General features: G+C 52.3%; 1 protein-coding gene across 5 annotated transcripts in view; it reads right to left on the bottom strand.

Moving 5' to 3' along the window:
- AGBL5 (AGBL carboxypeptidase 5) overlaps positions 1 to 19,027 on the bottom strand; it is a 99,834-nt gene that overhangs the window by 68,570 nt on the left and 12,237 nt on the right. For all 5 annotated transcript variants that reach the window (XM_063914933.1, XM_063914934.1, XM_063914935.1 and 2 more), the window contains exons 2-6: positions 13,430 to 13,693; positions 11,276 to 11,447; positions 10,431 to 10,597; positions 3,176 to 3,356; positions 2,563 to 2,741 (exon numbers count right to left, since the gene is read on the bottom strand). In XM_063914933.1, coding sequence (XP_063771003.1) covers positions 2,563 to 2,741; positions 3,176 to 3,356; positions 10,431 to 10,597; positions 11,276 to 11,447; positions 13,430 to 13,650 — 920 coding nt within the window. In that variant the 5' untranslated portion in view covers positions 13,651 to 13,693. The remainder of the gene's footprint in view (positions 1 to 2,562; positions 2,742 to 3,175; positions 3,357 to 10,430; positions 10,598 to 11,275; positions 11,448 to 13,429; positions 13,694 to 19,027) is intronic.

The following is a 19,027-nucleotide window of genomic DNA, read 5'->3' as shown; positions in this document are numbered from 1 at the left end:
CTGTCAACACCTTTAAGTATGGGTTAGATAAATTCCTAATGGATAAGGATATCCAGGGGTATGGTGCATAGTCATGCATTATAGTTACTATAAATAGGGATAAAATGCAATGGCTGACAGCAGCATCAGTCAGAAATTTTAGTCAAATCATCATGCATAGGAGACCACAAATAGGTTGAACTCGATGGACAATTGCCTTTTTTTAACCTCAGATACTATGTTACTATGTTTTCTTGACTTCCCTCTGGTGCCTCTATTCGCATTCGAGTCACCTCTGGCCCTAGATCGAAATCTGTTAGACCGAAAGGACTGTCCAGACGGCCCCAGGTAGGAGTGTCTCGCCGGCGGGGCCCCAGAGGGGAGAAACGTGGATTTCCCAGCGGTGACTTTGGAAATCCACGTATCCAATTCAACCCCAAAGAGCCATTCCCCCGATAAGGGGAGGTATTCCACACTGCGCTTTGATTCTGCGTCCACAATCCACTGACGCAACCACAAAGCCCTGCGCGCCGACACTGCCATGGCAGAAGTTCTATCATTAATATTTACCATTTCCTTGAGCGAGTCACACAGGACGCGTGTAGTGTCCTGAATGTGCTTAAGGAGAGTCACCATAGTGACCAGGGGCATAGCCCCGGAGAGGCCCTCCTGAATTAGAGTAGCTCACGAGTGAATAGAATGGGTCATCCAGCAACCTGCTATGACCGGCCTTTGCGATACACCTGCTGCCACGTAAATAGGTTTTAGCGTAGTCTCTATTTTCCAGTCCCCAGGATCCTTCATGGTAAAGGAGCCCGGGGTCAGGCAGCACCGCCTTCTTAGACAGTCGAGAGACTGGTACATCAACCCCTGGGGGTTCCTCCCAAAACTTCCTACCTTCAGGAGTAAATGGGAAAATGCGCAAAAACTTTTTTGACACTTGGAATTTTCTGTCTGGATTTTTCCAAGTCAGCTTGAATAGGTCATCTAACTCTGCAGAATCAGGGAAAGTGACATTAGGCTTGTTCTGTGTAAAGAAAAACGACTGCTGACATGCAGTGTCCTCTAGAGGGAGCTTTAACACGTCCCGTATAGCCAGAATTAAGGGTCCAATACACGGAGCAGAATCGGAATCCCCACTAAGTTGACCCAAGTCCTCCCCATACTCCTGTAGCTCCTCATCTGTATCAGAGAGGATAGCAGGTAAACCACGCTTCTGTGGACCTGCATGATAGAAGGGGGGGGGGGGGGGGGGGGCTGTGTATCTGCCTCAGCAGCTAAATCTTCAACAGCCTGTTGTAGTAGCTGAGCTTTCTGTACATTAGCAGTGAGCTGGGATGACATATCAGACATCATAGTTTTTAGAGACCCTAACCAGGAGGGCTCTGGACCCTCTCCCACAGCCCCATCACTGAGTTGTGAAGATTGGCTGCATTGTTCACATGAGACAGAATCAGATGATGATGGGGAGATTCTGGTGTGACATACACTGCACAGCTTGTGTTTACCCATGGTTCACAGTAAGCACAATATCATACACACAGACAGTTGTACTTTGCAAGCCTGCCCTACTGTATGCGAGGAGACACACACAGAGAGAGAGAAACCAGCACACCCCCAGTGAGGCTGACAGCTAACTATAACACAGTAAATACTAGGAAATTCTGTCCTGAAGAGGACCCAGACCATGTACACAATCGGCTCTCCCCCTTTGCTACACCCTGTACCAGTTTCCCAGCGTGTCTTGTGAGGCAGGAAGCGCTGTGTGTGCTGTTTGTGGCTGCATTAAGCAGAGGAAGGCACCAACATGCCTTTGGTTCCGCTCTGAGGTAGCTCCGCCCCCTCCAATGGCGCCGGAGCTACAGTTAATATTTATACTGTACTGGCAATGTCTTTGTTTTGCTTAAAAATATCACACAAGTGCTAGTCCAAGCGATTGATAGCCAGTCTGGGGGGGGGGGGGGGGGGGGCTCTGCCGCGCCCGCTTTCAGCCGCACTGTAAACCGGTGGACCCCCCTAGCGGGGCCTCCCAGTTTGTATTCACCACAGACGTCACCTTCAGGCAGTGTTAGGGGTGTGCGGCGTGCTGCGGCTGTGACAGCCAAGGCACAGTGCCCCGCTGAACAACAACCCCTCAAGTGGTCTTGGTGCGGGGAAGCGGCTCTGCACTTCGTAAGGCCGGTGACCGCGCCCCCCCCCCTTCCCCCACGGTGCAGGTATACTGTTGCCCAAACCGCATACTGAAAATAATGAAAGTTTAAAAGAAATTGAAGAAAACTCTCTGGAGCTGCAGAGTGCGCATCCTCTCCTGAGGGCACTTTTTTCTAAACTGCCTGTGGGAGGGGCATAGAGGGGAGGAGCCAGCACACCCAGTGAAGAAATTTAAAGTGCACCGGCTCCTTTGGTCCCCATCTATACCCCATCGTACTAGATTTCCCAATATCCTTTATGGATGCTAGAGAAATTAGGAACGGAGGACGATAGGGTGGGGGAAGACAATGATTCATGGATCAAGAAAAGAAGCAAGGTTCCCCTAGACGGCCTCACAGACCACGAGGGTGACACCAACTGTGCAATGCTCACCTGTAATGTCCTCGCAACACTCCATCAGGGTTCAGCATGGGGATGAGCTTAAAGACGTACATACGCCTCAGCGCTGCGGCTCGAGGGTCGTCCTGTCTCAGGATGAACTCCAGGAAGCCGTTGAATACGAAGCTGGACGGCGTCTCCCCAGGGTGAACGCGGCTGCTCAGGAAAAACACCTGCCGGGAAGACAGATCTCAGAGATACGGTCTGTAACGCTCTACCCCCTGCCCATACACTTACACTAGAACCATGGCAGAGAGTCAGACAGGGGGCGCCACCTACTCAGAGGGCTGCAATGACTCGGCCTAGCTATGTTCTGCAGATGTGGTGACCCCAGGCTGGGGCAATGTCATAGAATCGGCCATCCCTAGGTCTAATATTAGACATACACGCACACGGGAAACACATTCTCTACTATAATGATATTGTAACTCGGTGACCCGTGGAGAACCACATCACTCTGCTGGCCGCGATGGCGTATATAATGTGCCACAGACGTCATCTTGTCCCATGGGCAATGCCACTAAATGACAGGAGAACCCCTAATTCTGTTAATTTCCGATGGCATTGTCCCAACAACCAAGAACTGGGCAGAAGAGCTGGCACTCACCCTCTTCCTGCTGAAGCGGTAAGGCCGGGGATTGGAGCGGTCTGGGAAGAGTTTGTCCAGTCGGGGCTCCCGTTCCTCCATCATCTCATGGCAGGAGGTGATGGTGAGAAGGTCCACGCGGAGCCTCTCCAGGGAGTGACACAGCAGCTCCCGGTGATAGTAGATGGTGTCTGGGGAACAGCTGGAGACGGAGGGAGAGAAGGAGACAGGATAAACCACACATAGCGCAGGTAATTTACGCCGCGCTGTACAGCGATTGCGTGTGATACCTATTGCTCCCCGCCCCACCGGAGCGCACAATGTACACACACACACAAGAACGCACAGAGGTGTCACTTGACCTAACAGTATGTTTGTGGAGCGTGCAAGAAAACCAGAGCACATGGAGGGAAACCCACGCACACGGAGAGGACATGCTAACGCCACACAGATAGGGCCTTGGTGGGAATTGAACCCTACAGGTCAATAATGCTAACCACTGTGCCACCATGGAGCATTGCATATGCACTGCATTACACACACAAGGGGCAAGGCGTAATGAATGACAGGACCATGATGTCACACAGAAGTCAGAGCGAGCCCCATTGTCCCCGACACTTATCAGACAATGAGGGGAAATGATAATGATGATCACTATAGTGTATTATTAATGACTTATTCTGTTGTGATGGACACTACAACATGTGAGGAGAACAGATTAAATGTGAATGTTCTATGTATACGTTACATCATCTACAGCCGTAAGGGAGGGAACGTCAGTAACACTGGAGGTGACAGAAGAAGGGCCACCCAGCTAGAGAACTCAAGTGCCTGAGAGGACTCAACCACCAACTGCCCTAAAACAGGACATCTTAAAGAAGCCTTCTCCCAGGACTTCATGGCCAAAAGAGTGACGTGAAAGGGAGATGGGGAGGGAGAGGGAGGAAGGGAGAGAGAGAGAGAGAGAGGGACAGGGAGAGAAGGGGGGGGAGAGCAGAGACACACGGGGGTAGATATAGGGGTGAAGAAAGAGAGAGAGACGAGGGCAGAGAAATAGGGGAACAGAGAGAGAGAGAGAAGGGTAAAAAAAGAGAGAGTGAGAAGGAGGGGGGATGGAGTGAGGAGAGAGCGAAATGGGAGAGGGAGGTCGATAAAGAGAGAATGGAGAGGGAGAGAGAAAGGGTAGAGGTGGGGGATAGAAGGAGGAAGGAAAGAGACAGCAGGGGAAGGGGAGGGGGAAAGAGAAAAGGGAGAGGCGAGAGACAGAGGGAGGAGGGGAAGAGAGACAGAGGGGGGAGATGGAGAGAGACAGAGGGGGGAGATGGAGAGAAAGAAGGGGGAGAGGGAGAGAAAGAAGGGGGAGAGGAGAGGGAGATAAAGAAGGGGGGAGGGAGAGAAGGGGGGAGGGAGAGAGAAAATAAGAATTTACTCACCGGTAATTCTATTTCTCGTAGTCCGTAGTGGATGCTGGGTACTCCGTAAGGACCATGGGGTATAGACGGGCTCCGCAGGAGACTGGGCACTCTTAAAAGAAAGATTAGGTACTATATCTGGTGTGCACTGGCTCCTCCCTCTATGCCCCTCCTCCAGACCTCAGTTAGGGAAACTGTGCCCGGAAGAGCTGACATTACTAGGAAAGGATTTGGAATCCAGGGTAAGACTCATACCAGCCACACCAATCACACCGTATAACTCGTGATAACTATACCCAGTTAACAGTATGAACAAAAACTGAGCCTCTCTCAACAGATGGCTCAAACAATAACCCTTTATTTAAGCAATAACTATATACATGTATTGCAGAGAGTCCGCACTTGGGACGGGTTCCCAGCATCCACTACGGACTACGAGAAATAGAATTACCGGTGAGTAAATTCTTATTTTCTCTGACGTCCTAGTGGATGCTGGGTACTCCGTAAGGACCATGGGGATTATACCAAAGCTCCCAAACGGGCGGGAGAGTGCGGATGACTCTGCAGCACCGAATGAGCAAACTCAAGGTCCTCCTCAGCCAGGGTATCAAACTTGTAGAATTTTGCAAAAGTGTTTGAACCCGACCAAGTAGCAGCTCGGCAAAGTTGTAAAGCCGAGACCCCTCGGCAGCCGCCCAAGAAGAGCCCACCTTCCTCGTGGAATGGGCTTTTACTGATTTAGGATGCGGCAGTCCAGCCGCAGAATGTGCAAGCTGAAAGGTGTTACAGATCCAGCGAGCAATAGTCTGCTTTGAAGCATGAGCACCCAGCTTGTTGGGTGCATGCAGGATAAATAGCGAGTCAGTTTTTCTGACTCTAGCCGTCCTAGAAACATAAAGTTTCAGGGACCGGACTACGTCCAGCAACTTGGAATCCTCCAAGTCCCTAGTAGCCGCAGGCACCACAATAGGTTGGTTCAAATGAAACGATGATACCACCTTATGGAGAAATTGGGGACGAGTCCTCCATTCTGCCCTTTCCATATGGAAGATCAGATATGGACTTTTACATGACAAAGCCGCCAATTCTGACACACGCCAAGTCCAAGCTAGGGCCAAAAGCATGACCACTTTCCACGTGAGATATTTTAGCTCCACGGTCTTAAGTGGCTCAAACCAGTGGGATTTTAGGAATCCAACACACGTTAAGATCCCAAGGTGCCACTGGAGGCACAAAAGGGGCTGAATATGCAGCACCCCTGTAACAACGTCCGAACTTCAGGCAGTGAAGCCAGTTCTTTTTGAGAGAAAAAGGGATAGGGCCGAAATCTTGGCCTTTATGGATCCTAATTTTAGGCCCATAGTCACTCCTGACTGTAGGAAGTGCAGGAATCGACCCCCCTGGAATTCCTCTGTAGGGCCTTCCCGGCCACACACCAAGCAACCTATTTTCACCATATATAGTGAAAAAGTCTTGCTGTCACGTCTTTCCTAGCCTTTATCAGCGTAGGAATAACTGCATCCGGAATGCCCTTTTCCGCTAGGATCCGGCGTTCAACCGCCATGCCGTCCATCACACTCCTCCGTTTATTACAATTCTCAGCCCTTGGGTCTGAGAGGAAGAGGAGGGAATATATAGACCGACTGGAACACCCACGGTGTTACGAGTGCGACCACAGCTATCGCCTGAGAGTCCCTTGACCCAGCGTTAAACCTTTTTTTATCTTTTTATTGAGGTGGGACGCCATGTAGTCCACCTGAGGCAGTTTCCATCAACTTGCAAAACTGCATGAAGATTTCCTGATGAAGTCACCACTTTCCCGGGTGGAGGTCATGTCCACTCCTGGAATGAACACTGCTGACAGTGCGCTTACTTGATTCTCCACCCAGCGAAGAATTCTGGTGGCTTCTACCCTCGCCACCCTGCTCCTTGTGCCGCCCTGGCGGTTTACATGAGCCCCTGCGGTCTGACTGGATCAGAACCGGTTGGTCGCGAAGCAGGAACTCCGCTTGACTTAGGGCGTTGTATATGGCCCTTAGTTCCAGGATATTGATGTGAAGGCAAGTCTGTTGGCTTGACCACAAACCTTGGAATTTTCTTCCCTGTGTAACTGCCCCCCACCCTCGGAGGCTTGCATCCGTGGTCACCAGGACCCAGTCCTGAATGCCGAATCTGCGGCCCTCGAGAAGGTGAGCACTCCGCAGCCACCACAGGAGAGACACCCTGGCCCTGGAGGATAGGGTGATTAACCGATGCATCTGAAGATGTGATCCGGACCACTTGTCCAGTAAGTTCCATTGTCCTTGCATGGAACCAGCCGAAGGGGATGGCCTCGTATGATGCCATCATCCTTCCCAGGACTCGAGTGCAGTGATGCACTGAAACCTGTTTTGGTTTTCAATGGATTCCTGACCAGTGTCATGAGCTCCTGAGCTCTCTCTATCGGGAGATAAACCCTCTTCTGGTCTTTGTCTAGGATCATGCCTAGGCGAGGCAGATGAGCTGTAGGAACCAACTGCGACTTTGGAATATATAGAATCCAGTCGTGTTGCCGTTTCACTTCCAGAGAAGGTGATACGCTGTCCAGCAACTGCTCTCTTGATCTCGCTTTTATGAGATCATCCAAGTATGTGATAATAGTGACACCTTGCTTCCGCAGGAGCACCATCATATCCGCCATTACCTTGGTGAAATTGGTAATGACAATCCCGTACCGCAATTTTGAGGTACGCCTGATGAGGTGGATAAGTGGGGACACGAAGGTATGCATCCCTTATGTCCCGATTCAATTCAGGCATGCAATGACCGCTCTTAGCGATTCCATCTTGAACCTGAACCTTTTCAGGTATATGTTCAGGTATTTTAATTCAATATGGGTCTAACCGAACCGTCTGGTTTCGGGATTATAACATGGTCGAATAATAACACCCTCTTGTTGAAGGAGGGGACCCTTGACCACCACCTGTTGAAGATACAATTTACGAATTGCAGTTAACACTGGCTCCCTCTCTTGGGGGGTAGCCCGCCGGGTCCTCGGTGAGGGGGCATCTTTTCACAGTCCAGCCTGTATCCCTGCGATACAATTTCTATTGCCCAGGGATCTAACAGGGAGTGAACCCACTTGTGGCTGAACTTACGAAGGCGTGTCCCCACCGGGCCTAGCTCCGCCTGTGGAGCCCCAGCGACATGCAGTGGATTTTTGTAGAGGCCGGGGAGGACTTCTGTTCCTGGGGACTAGCTGTGTTGTACAGCTTCTTTCCTCTGCCCCCGGCTCTGACAAGAAAGGACGCACCTCAGACTTTCTTGTTTCTTTATTCGAAAAGCTGCATTTAATAATGTCGTGCTTTCCTAGGCTGTGCAGGAATATAAGGCAAAATATCAGAATTACCAGCTATAACTGTGGAGACCAGGCCCGAGAACCTTTCTCCACACAATCCTCAGCCTTCCATATGCCTCTTAAGTCGGCATCATCTGTCCAATGTATATTCTACAGGACACGTCAAGCAGAAATCGACATAGCTTTTGTCTCTAGGACCCAGTATACTCATGTCCCTTTGGGCATGCTTTATAATTATATAACTATCACTTAAGACAGCATCTTAAAATATTTATATGCATACTAGGGTCTCAATCTCTGCTGATAAGGTACCTGTCCACGCTGCCACAGCGCTATAAACCCATGCCGACACAATCGCCGGTCTGGGTAGTATACTAGAATGTGCACACTATCTGCAGGATCCCTGAGAATAGCTAGTGCAAACAGGACACCCAAGGGGAAGATTCTCAACACATCCTGGCCCTAGTGGGGAAAGGATACAGCCTGAGAATTCTCTTGTGGGAAGCTGCCGTCTCTTGTCTGGAGATTCCCGCTCTTTTTCCTCATGAGAGGAGGGAAATTTACCTCAGCATTCTTCCCCTTAAACATGTGTACTCTCGTGTCAGGGACAGATGAGTCATCAGTGATATGCAAATCATCTTTTATTCCAATAATCATATATTGAATATCTTTTAGCCCTCTTGGCTGTAACTTTGCATTATCGTAGTCGACAGTGGAGTTAAACTCCGTGTCGATACTTTGTTATTTTGGATAGTGAACATAGAGAGACTCTGAAGGACTCTGTGACATAGGGACAGACCAGGGTAGATTTCCTTTCTGTTCCCTAACCTTTTGTGCAATAATTTTACCTCAGCACTTACACATATCCAAACAGGTGTCGGCGTTGTTGACGGAGACACCCTCCCACACACTTATCCGCTCTATCACCTCCTTAGAGGAGCCTATTACCTCAGACATGTCGACACACGCGTACCGACACACCACACACACAGGGGATGCTCTATTTGAAGACAGTTCCCCCACCAGGCCCTTTGGAGAGACAGAGAGAGAGTATGCCAGCACACACCACAGCGCTATATAATACAGGGATGTACACTATACTGAGTGATTTTTCCCCTATAGCAGCTTATATACACAGTTTTGCGCCTAAATTTATGTGCCCCCACTCTCTTTTTTACCCTTTGTGTACCAGGATACTGCCGGGGAGAGCCTGGGGAGCTTCCTTCCAGCTGAGCTGTGAAGAGAAAATGGCGTCGGTGTGCTGAGGAAGAAGGCCCGGCCCCCTCAGCGGCGGGCTTCTGTCCTTTTATGTACTTTAATGGCGGGAATTAATGCACATATACAGTTTATCAGACTGTATTATGTGCTTTTCGCCAAGTAAGGTAATCTAATTGCTGCCCAGGGCGCCCCCCCCCCCCCCCAGCGCCCTGCACCCATCAGTGACCGGAGTGTGTGGTGTGCTAAGGGAGCAATGGCGCACAGATGCAGTGCTGTGCGCTACCTTAATGAAGACCGGAGTCTTCAGCCGCCGATTTTCAACTTCTCTTCGTTCTTCTGGCTCTGCAAGGGGGACGGCGGCGCGGCTCCGGGACCGGACGACCGAGGACTGGGCCTGTGTTCGATCCCTCTGGAGCTAATGGTGTCCAGTAGCCTTAGAAGCCCAAGCTAGCTGCAAGCAGGTAGGTTCGCTTCTCTCCCCTCAGTCCCACGTAGCAGTGAGTCTGTTGCCAGCAGATCTCACTGAAAATAAAAAACCTAATACTTTCTTTTCTAGGAAGCTCAGGAGAGCCCCTAGGGTGCATCCAGCTCTGGCCGGGCACAGATACTAACTGAGGTCTGGAGGAGGGGCATAGAGGGAGGAGCCAGTGCACACCAGATATAGTACCTAATCTTTCTTTTAAGAGTGCCCAGTCTCCTGCGGAGCCCGTCTATACTCCATGGTCCTTACGGAGTACCCAGCATCCACTAGGACGTCAGAGAAAGAGGGGAGAAAGGGAGAGGGACAGAGGGGAGAAGGGGGGGGGGGAGAGACAGAGGGGAGAAAGGGAGAGAGACAGAGGGGAGAAAGGGAGACAGAGGGGAGAGAGGGAGAGAGAGGGGGAAGAAAGGGAGAGGGAGAGAGAGGGGGAAGAAAGGGAGAGGGAGAAAGAGGGAAGAAAGGGAAAGGGAGAGAGAGAGGGGGGAAGGGAGAGAGAGAGAGAGAGGGGGGAAGGGAGAGAGACAGAAGAAAGGAAGAGGGAGAGAGTGGAGAGTGGGAGAGAGACAGAGGGGAATAAAGGAGAGACTGATGTAATCTGTATAGTAAATAATGAAGGGGAGAAGCGTATTACAGACCTAAGAAACAGGAACCGGGCTCATGCTTGGCGTATACCTGTGTACCAGCTGATGAGGGGCAGAGACTTACTGCCAGTGCCCTGTAGGACGTATAACGTGGTCAGTACCAGCTGATGAGGGGCAGAGACTTACTGCCAGTGCCCTGTAGGACGTATAACGTGGTCAGTACCAGCGCTGGCTGCAGGAAATGTACCTGCCGGGAGACATGAGCCTGCAGTCGGCGAAGCGGCCGTCCAGTCCCGCCAGCATCTCCTGACTTTCCTCATACGAGAAAGGGAAGCAGAAGGCAAAGTAGGTGGTGGCTCCACGGCACTCCAGGAAGCGATGGACAAAGGACAGGATGAACTGGTTCTCCACCATCTGTAGGGAGAGGAAACACGCTGTAAGCACCCTACTACAGGCTCCATGGCAGGAGCAAACTCCGCACAGGATCGGAGTCTCTTCCTACCATAGAATCCTCATAGAATGGAGGAATAATGCTGAATCACAAGAGCGGCCTCCTAATGTACCCCACCATTACTGAGTCAGACCATTACCTCCACTACATGCGGGTTATGGGTAGACTCTCTACATGACTGCACCATAGTGATAGTACCGGTACGAGGGTTCTGCTCGCAGGCTTACAATCTATACCACCGCTTCCCAAATTCCACCCGTACAGTCCGGGGGGGTTAAAGATTCCCATGCTTAAGCATAGGTGACTGAACTAGAGTGACCATGGTAAATGCACTCGCTCTGTGAACAATCCTTTCATCTTCTCTCCTTCACTCCAGTCTTTTCCCTTCCAATGTCCCCCATAACACAGACCCAGCCCCACCACGTCACCAGCCTGCCCCCCAATATGGTGTAGCCACAGAGTGTCACACTGCGCACAACTACTGCACACAGCACCCCACAGGCCATAGCCACGCCCCCCTCGCCAGTACCGGGGCCGCCCTAATACTCTTACCTTTCCCAGTAGAGGAATGCATTATGTAGCCTGGGGTCTATTCCCTAACAAGGGCCTCAAAGTTCTATACAAAGTACGTAGTGTGGTACCTGGAAGGTGGGGCGCTCACGGACACGCTCCCAGCGAGACCGGATGGGGACGGTGCGGACAAAGGGAGCCATGCCTTGGGTGTACAGCTTACTCTGCTTGTTCATGTTCATTATGTTGATTCTAATGAGCTTCCCTGGAGCTCCTCCACGTACGCTGAAATAAAACCAGGACCTGCGGAGAGAGTAAGAGAAGTCAGGGGTCAGCAGCCAGCCAGCCAGAGATAGCGCCAGAGGCGTCAGGGGTCCGGCAGGCAGGCAGAGATAGCGCCAGAGGCGTCAGGGGTCCGGCAGGCAGGCAGAGATAGCGCCAGAGGCGTCAGGGGTCCGGCAGGCAGGCAGAGATAGCGCCAGAGGCGTCAGGGGTCCGGCAGGCAGGCAGAGATAGCGCCAGAGGCGTCAGGGGTCCGGCAGGCAGGCAGAGCTTGCGCGAGAGGCGTCAGGGGTCCGGCAGGCAGGCAGAGCTTGCGCGAGAGGCGTCAGGGGTCCGGCAGGCAGGCAGAGCTTGCGCGAGAGGCGTCAGGGGGCAGGCAGGCAGGCAGAGCTTGCGCGAGAGGCGTCAGGGGGCAGGCAGGCAGGCAGAGCTTGCGCGAGAGGCGTCAGGGGGCAGGCAGGCAGAGCTTGCGCGAGAGGCGTCAGGGGGCAGGCAGGCAGAGCTTGCGCGAGAGGCGTCAGGGGTCCGGCAGGCAGAGCTTGCGCGAGAGGCGTCAGGGGTCCGGCAGGCAGAGCTTGCGCGAGAGGCGTCAGGGGTCCGGCAGGCAGAGCTTGCGCGAGAGGCGTCAGGGGTCCGGCAGGCAGAGCTTGCGCGAGAGGCGTCAGGGGTCCGGCAGGCAGAGCTTGCGCGAGAGGCGTCAGGGGTCCGGCAGGCAGAGCTTGCGCGAGAGGCGTCAGGGGTCCGGCAGGCAGAGCTTGCGCGAGAGGCGTCAGGGGTCCGGCAGGCAGAGCTTGCGCGAGAGGCGTCAGGGGTCCGGCAGGCAGAGCTTGCGCGAGAGGCGTCAGGGGTCCGGCAGGCAGAGCTTGCGCGAGAGGCGTCAGGGGTCCGGCAGGCAGAGCTTGCGCGAGAGGCGTCAGGGGTCCGGCAGGCAGAGCTTGCGCGAGAGGCGTCAGGGGTCCGGCAGGCAGAGCTTGCGCGAGAGGCGTCAGGGGTCCGGCAGGCAGGCAGAGCTTGCGCGAGAGGCGTCAGGGGTCCGGCAGGCAGGCAGGCAGAGCTTGCGCGAGAGGCGTCAGGGGTCCGGCAGGCAGAGCTTGCGCGAGAGGCGTCAGGGGTCCGGCAGGCAGGCAGAGCTTGCGCGAGAGGCGTCAGGGGTCCGGCAGGCAGGCAGAGCTTGCGCGAGAGGCGTCAGGGGTCCGGCAGGCAGGCAGAGCTTGCGCGAGAGGCGTCAGGGGTCCTCAGGCAGGCAGAGCTTGCACGAGAGGCGTCAGGGGTCCTCAGGCAGGCAGAGCTTGAGCTTGCGCGAGAGGCATCAGGGGTACTCAGGCAGGCAGAGCTTGCGCGAGAGGCATCAGGGGTCCGCAGGCAGGCAGAGCTTGCGCGAGAGGCATCACAGGGTCCGCAGGCAGGCAGCCATCCACCGCGAGGCATCAGTGGTCCTCAGGCAGGCAGGCAGCCACCGCGAGACGTCAGGGGTCCTGCAGGCAGGCAGAGCTTGCGCAAGAGGCATCAGAGGTGCTCAGGCAGGCAGAGCTTGCGCAAGAGGCATCAGTGGTCCTCAGGCAGGCAGAGCTTGCGCAAGAGTCATCAGTGGTCCTCAGGCAGGCAGAGCTTGCGCAAGAGTCATCAGTGGTCCTCAGGCAGGCAGAGCTTGCGCAAGAGACATCAGTGGTCCTCAGGCAGGCAGAGCTTGCGCAAGAGGCATCAGTGGTCCTCAGGCAGGCAGAGCTTGCGCAAGAGGCATCAGGGGTCCTCAGGCAGGCAGAGCTTGCGCAAGAGGCATCAGGGGTCCTCAGGCAGGCAGAGCTTGCGCAAGAGGCATCAGGGGTCCTCAATCAGGCAGCCAGCCACCACGAGACGTAAGGGTTCCTGCAGGCAGGCAGAGCTTGCACAAGAGGCATCAGGAGTCCGCAGGCAGGCAGGCAGCCAGCCAGCTACCCTCACGCGTCAGGGGTCCGCAAGCAGTCTCACTCCCCCCTCTGGGTGTGGCGCCTCACGCCATTCACCTATTTCCATTCTCGTGCTCCGTCTCAGCACAGTCTGGCCTGGTCCACACATTGAACTCGTAGTCTGGGATAGAGGACGAGCTGCCAAATACATTGCTGATTCCTCCATTGCCACTCGGCGCATCCCCCTCTCCGTCCGAGCGTTCCACCAGCTCCACCCGAGCCAAATTTCCAGAGTCAAACTTGGAGCTGAACAGTAACCCTCCACAGCGGGTCTCCATCACTGGAAGATGGCAGCAGCGAGAGTTATCATTTTCGGAGACACTGCGGAGACAGGCGGGAAAACAGTGACCACGCGTAGTCAGTAACACCCCTGCACATTTCCCCACAGAGCCCGCACTGTGTGCGACAATAATGATAGATATCAGAAAATTCCCACGGCATGCTGTCCCTACAAGGACACTCAGATACCCAGAGCTGGCGTCACATTGCTTCCCATGGGAGTCTGCAAGATACCGCTTGTCAGTAATGGGCTTGTCACAGCCCCACGCCCCAGACTGCGCTCAGATACACAGGTGGGCTCTCATGGCGGGGGTTTTACTCAAGCTGCCACCACGCGGAGTATTGAATGGCGCTCCTGTGATCGCCAGATACTTAAAAAACATACTTATAGATCCACAGTTATCACATACATGTTGCATGGGCCTTTCCAGGAACGTGAATTCTTAAGAGGCACAGAGAGACGCTGCAAAATGTTTAAGATTTATTGAGAAATATCTCCAGACTTAAGTTACACAGAGAAAACAGGTGTAAATAAGCAAGACATACAATTATGGAATGCACAATTAACTTCAAGTAAATAAAAAGAAATAAAGTAAGAAAAATCTAATATAATCTTACCCTGAGATTTCAGGTCATGTGAGTGGAGGAGACCGCAGACAGCAGAAACTGGTGCTCACTCCTAGCATGACTTTACTCCCATGGAAGTGAACACTTCATGCTGCCCTCCGCTCCTTCTTATACCTGGCAGCCACTCTAAGAAACAGCCGGGTGTGGATCATAGGGTCGACCACACTTAGATCGACAACTATTGGTAGACAGTAAGTAGGTCGACAGGGTTTCAAGGTAGACATGAGTTTTTTTATTTTTTTGTGTCGATCTCTCCATAGAGTGACCGGGAACCCCAATCAGAGCACCGTGTCCCCTCGCATGGCTCGCCATGCTTCGGGCAAGGTGCCTCGCTCCGCTACCGCTGCGCTCGACACAGGTTACCGTTCCCGATTGTAGTCCACATGGATTGTAAAGTATGAAAAAGTTTAAAAAAAATTGAAAAAATTGTGAAAAACTCATGTCGACCTTCTGTCATGTTGACCTAGAAACTCTTTCGACCAATAGTGGTCGACCTAGACATTGTCGACCTAGAGACCGGATACCGAAACAGCCCCCACCCTTGGGTTTTAACTCTCTTGTTGCTGGAAATGAATGAATGGGTCACATAGTTCTCAGTTACTGTCTCCCAGTAGATAGGTGGGTTGGGGCAGCCTGAAAATACACAAAAGTCCTATTAAGGGATGTTTCCATAACGCTCTATAATCTTCATCTTGGTGACCTGGTGTGAAAGATCTGGTTACATGACGCTCCAGCACACAACCTTTTACCACTGGTACCAGATGGTTGTCTGTTCCCTGAGAATAAACTCTCTCTCCTCAGGTCACATATAGGACACGGCACAGCAGCCATTCTGATACACAAAATCAGGTCACATCTAAAATGTTAGCGGGCACCGCTTACCCGGGGCACACAGTATGCATACAGGCGTGACACATGACTTGCCGAATCTCCATAACCCAATGGCAACCCCACAGGGCTCTATATGCTACCCCTGTAATGGCTCATTCCAATACTGTAAGAAGCAAAGCCCCCAACACTATGCCTGTGCTATAGGGCCCGCCCACCGGGGTCCTATGAGCAAGTAGTATGCAGACACCGGGGTGTGACATGTATGTAGTATGCAGACACCGGGGTGTGACATGTATGTAGTATGCAGACACTGGGGATGTGACATGTATGTAGTATGGAGACAGTGGGGATGTGACATGTATGTAGTATGCAGACACCGGGGTGTGACATAATTGTAGTATGCAGACATTGGGGTGTGACATGAATGTAGTATGCAGACATTGGGGTGTGACATGAATGTAGTATGCAGACATTGGGGTGTGACATGAATGTAGTATGCAGACATTGGGGTGTGACATGAATGTAGTATGCAGATACTGGGATGTGACATGAATGTAGTATGCAGACACTGGGGATGTGACATGTATATAGTATGCAGACACTGGGGATGTGACATGTATGTAGTATGGAGACAGTGGGGATGTGACATGAATGTAGTATGCAGACACTGAGATGTGACATGTATGTAGTATGCACACAAGGCAATGTGACATGAATGTAGTAAGCAGACACTGAGATGTGACATGTATGTAGTATGGAGACAGTGGGGTGTGACATGTATGTAGTATAGAGACAGTGGGGATGCGACATGAATGTAGCATGCAGACACTGGGGTGCGACATGTATGTAGCATGCAGACACTGGGGTGCGACATGTATGTAGCATGCAGACACTGGGGTGCGACATGTATGTAGCATGCAGACACTGGGGTGCGACATGTATGTAGCATGCAGACACTGGGGTGCGACATGTATGTAGCATGCAGACACTGGGGTGCGATATATATGTAGCATGCAGACACTGGGGTGCGACATGTATGTAGCATGCAGACACTGGGGTGCGACATGTATGTAGCATGCAGACACTGGGGTGCGACATGTATGTAGCATGCAGACACTGGGGTGCGACATGTATGTAGCATGCAGACACTGGGGTGCGACATGTATGTAGCATGCAGACACTGGGGTGCGACATGTATGTAGCATGCAGACACTGGGGTGCGACATGTATGTAGCATGCAGACACTGGGGTGCGACATGTATGTAGCATGCAGACACTGGGGTGCGACATGTATGTAGCATGCAGACACTGGGGTGCGACATGTATGTAGCATGCAGACACTGGGGTGCGACATGTATGTAGCATGCAGACACTGGGGTGCGACATGTATGTAGCATGCAGACACTGGGGTGCGACATGTATGTAGCATGCAGACACTGGGGTGCGACATGTATGTAGCATGCAGACACTGGGGTGCGACATGTATGTAGCATGCAGACACTGGGGTGCGACATGTATGTAGCATGCAGACACTGGGGTGCGACATGTATGTAGCATGCAGACACTGGGGTGCGACATGTATGTAGCATGCAGACACTGGGGTGCGACATGTATGTAGCATGCAGACACTGGGGTGCGACATGTATGTAGCATGCAGACACTGGGGTGCGACATGTATGTAGCATGCAGACACTGGGGTGCGACATGTATGTAGCATGCAGACACTGGGGTGAGACATGTATGTAGCATGCAGACACTGGGGTGCGACATGTATGTAGCATGCAGACACTGGGGTGCGACATGTATGTAGCATGCAGACACTGGGGTGCGACATGTATGTAGTATGCAGACACTGGGGTGCGACATGTATGTAGCATGCAGACACTGGGGTGCGACATGTATGTAGCATGCAGACACTGGGGTGCGACATGTATGTAGCATGCAGACACTGGGGTGCGACATGTATGTAGCATGCAGACACTGGGGTGCGACATGTATGTAGCATGCAGACACTGGGGTGTGACACGTATGTAGTATGCAGACACTGGGGTGTGACACATATGTAGTATGCAGACACTGGGGTGTGACACGTATGTAGTTTGCATACACTTGGTGTGACACGTATGTAGTTTGCAAACACTGGGGTGTGACACGTATATAGTATGGAGACACGGGGGATGTGACACGTATGTAGTATGCAGACACCGGGGTGTGACATGTAAGTAGTATGCAGACAGGGCAATGTGACATGAATGTAGTATGGAGACACTGAGATTTGACATGTATGTAGTATGCAGACACTGGGGTGCGACATGTATATAGTATGCAGACACGGGGGATGTGACATGTATGTAGTATGCAGGCACGGGGATGTGACATGTATTTAGTATGCAGGCACGGGGGATGTGACATGTATGTAGTATGGAGACACCGGGGTGTGACATGTAAGTAGTATGGAGACACCGGGGTGTGACATGTAAGTAGTATGCAGACAAGGCAATGTGACATGAATGTAGTATGGAGACACTGAGATTTGACATGTATGTAGTATGCAGACACTGAGGTGCGACATGTATATAGTCTGCAGACACTGGGGTGTGACATGTATGTAGTATGCAGACACTGGGGATATGACATGTATGTAGTATGCAGACATGGGGGATGTGACATGTATGTAGTATGGAGACACCAGGGTGTGACATGTAAGTTGTATGGAGACACCGCGGTGTGACATGTAAGTTGTATGGAGACACCGCGGTGTGACATGTAAGTAGTATGCAGACACGGGGGATGTGACATGTATGTAGTATGCAGACATGGGGGATGTGACATGTATGTAGTATGGAGACACTGGGGTGTGACATGTAAGTAGTATGCAGACAAGGCAATGTGACATGTATGTAGTATGCAGACACTGGGGTGTGACATGTATGTAGTATGCAGACACCGGGTGTGACATGTATGTAGTATGGAGACACCGGGGTGTGACATGTATGTGGTATGCAGACACTGGGGTGTGACACGTATGTAGTATGGAGACACCAGGGTGTGACATGTATGTAGTATGGAGACACCGGGGTGTGGCATGTATGTAGTATGGAGACACCGGGGTGTGACATGTATGTAGTATGGAGACACCGGGGTGTGACATGTATGTAGTATGGAGACACCGGGGTGTGACATGTACGCAGGGTTGTATCTAGGGATAGAGCTCCCTTGACAAAGTAGGGAACTGGCGCCCCCCCCCCCCCCCCCCCATATTTTTTTAATAATATACTCTCACTCACCCCCCCCCCCCCGACTCCACTGACACCCTCATCACCATTAACCCTTCCCTAGTCTAGCCTCACATTAGGTGGGATGTATGATACTGGCCCGGACTGTGCCGGTATAAGTCTTCCTGCTTCTCCTCCCGTCAGCCACCACAGCAGAGACACCCTGGCCCTCGGGGACAGGGTGATCAGCCGATGCGATCCTCACTTGTCTAACAGGTCCCACTGAAAGTTCCTTGCATGGAACCTGCCGAAGGGAATTGCTTCGTAAGAAGCTACCATCTTTTCCAGGACTCGCGTGCAATGATGCACCGACACCTGTTTTGGTTTCAGGAGGTCTCTGACCAGAGATGACGACTCCTTGGCCTTCTCCTCCGGGAGTAAAACCTTCTTCTGTTCTGTGTCCAGAAACATGCCCAATATCAGCAGTCGCGTCGTAGGAACCAGCTGCGACTTTGGGATATTCAGAATCCAGCCGTGCTGTTGTAGCACTTCCTGAGATAGTGCTACTCCGATCAACGACTGCTCCTTGGACCTCGCCTTTATAAGGAGATCGTCCAAGTACGGGATAATTACAACTCCCTTCTTTCGAAGGAGTATCATTATTTTGGCCATTACCTTGGAACACACCCTCGGTGCCGTGGAC

The sequence above is a fragment of the Pseudophryne corroboree genome, chromosome 4, assembly GCF_028390025.1.
Source record: "Pseudophryne corroboree isolate aPseCor3 chromosome 4, aPseCor3.hap2, whole genome shotgun sequence".
Classification (NCBI taxonomy): Eukaryota; Metazoa; Chordata; class Amphibia; order Anura; family Myobatrachidae; genus Pseudophryne; species Pseudophryne corroboree.
This window is presented reverse-complemented; position numbering and strand designations above follow the sequence as displayed.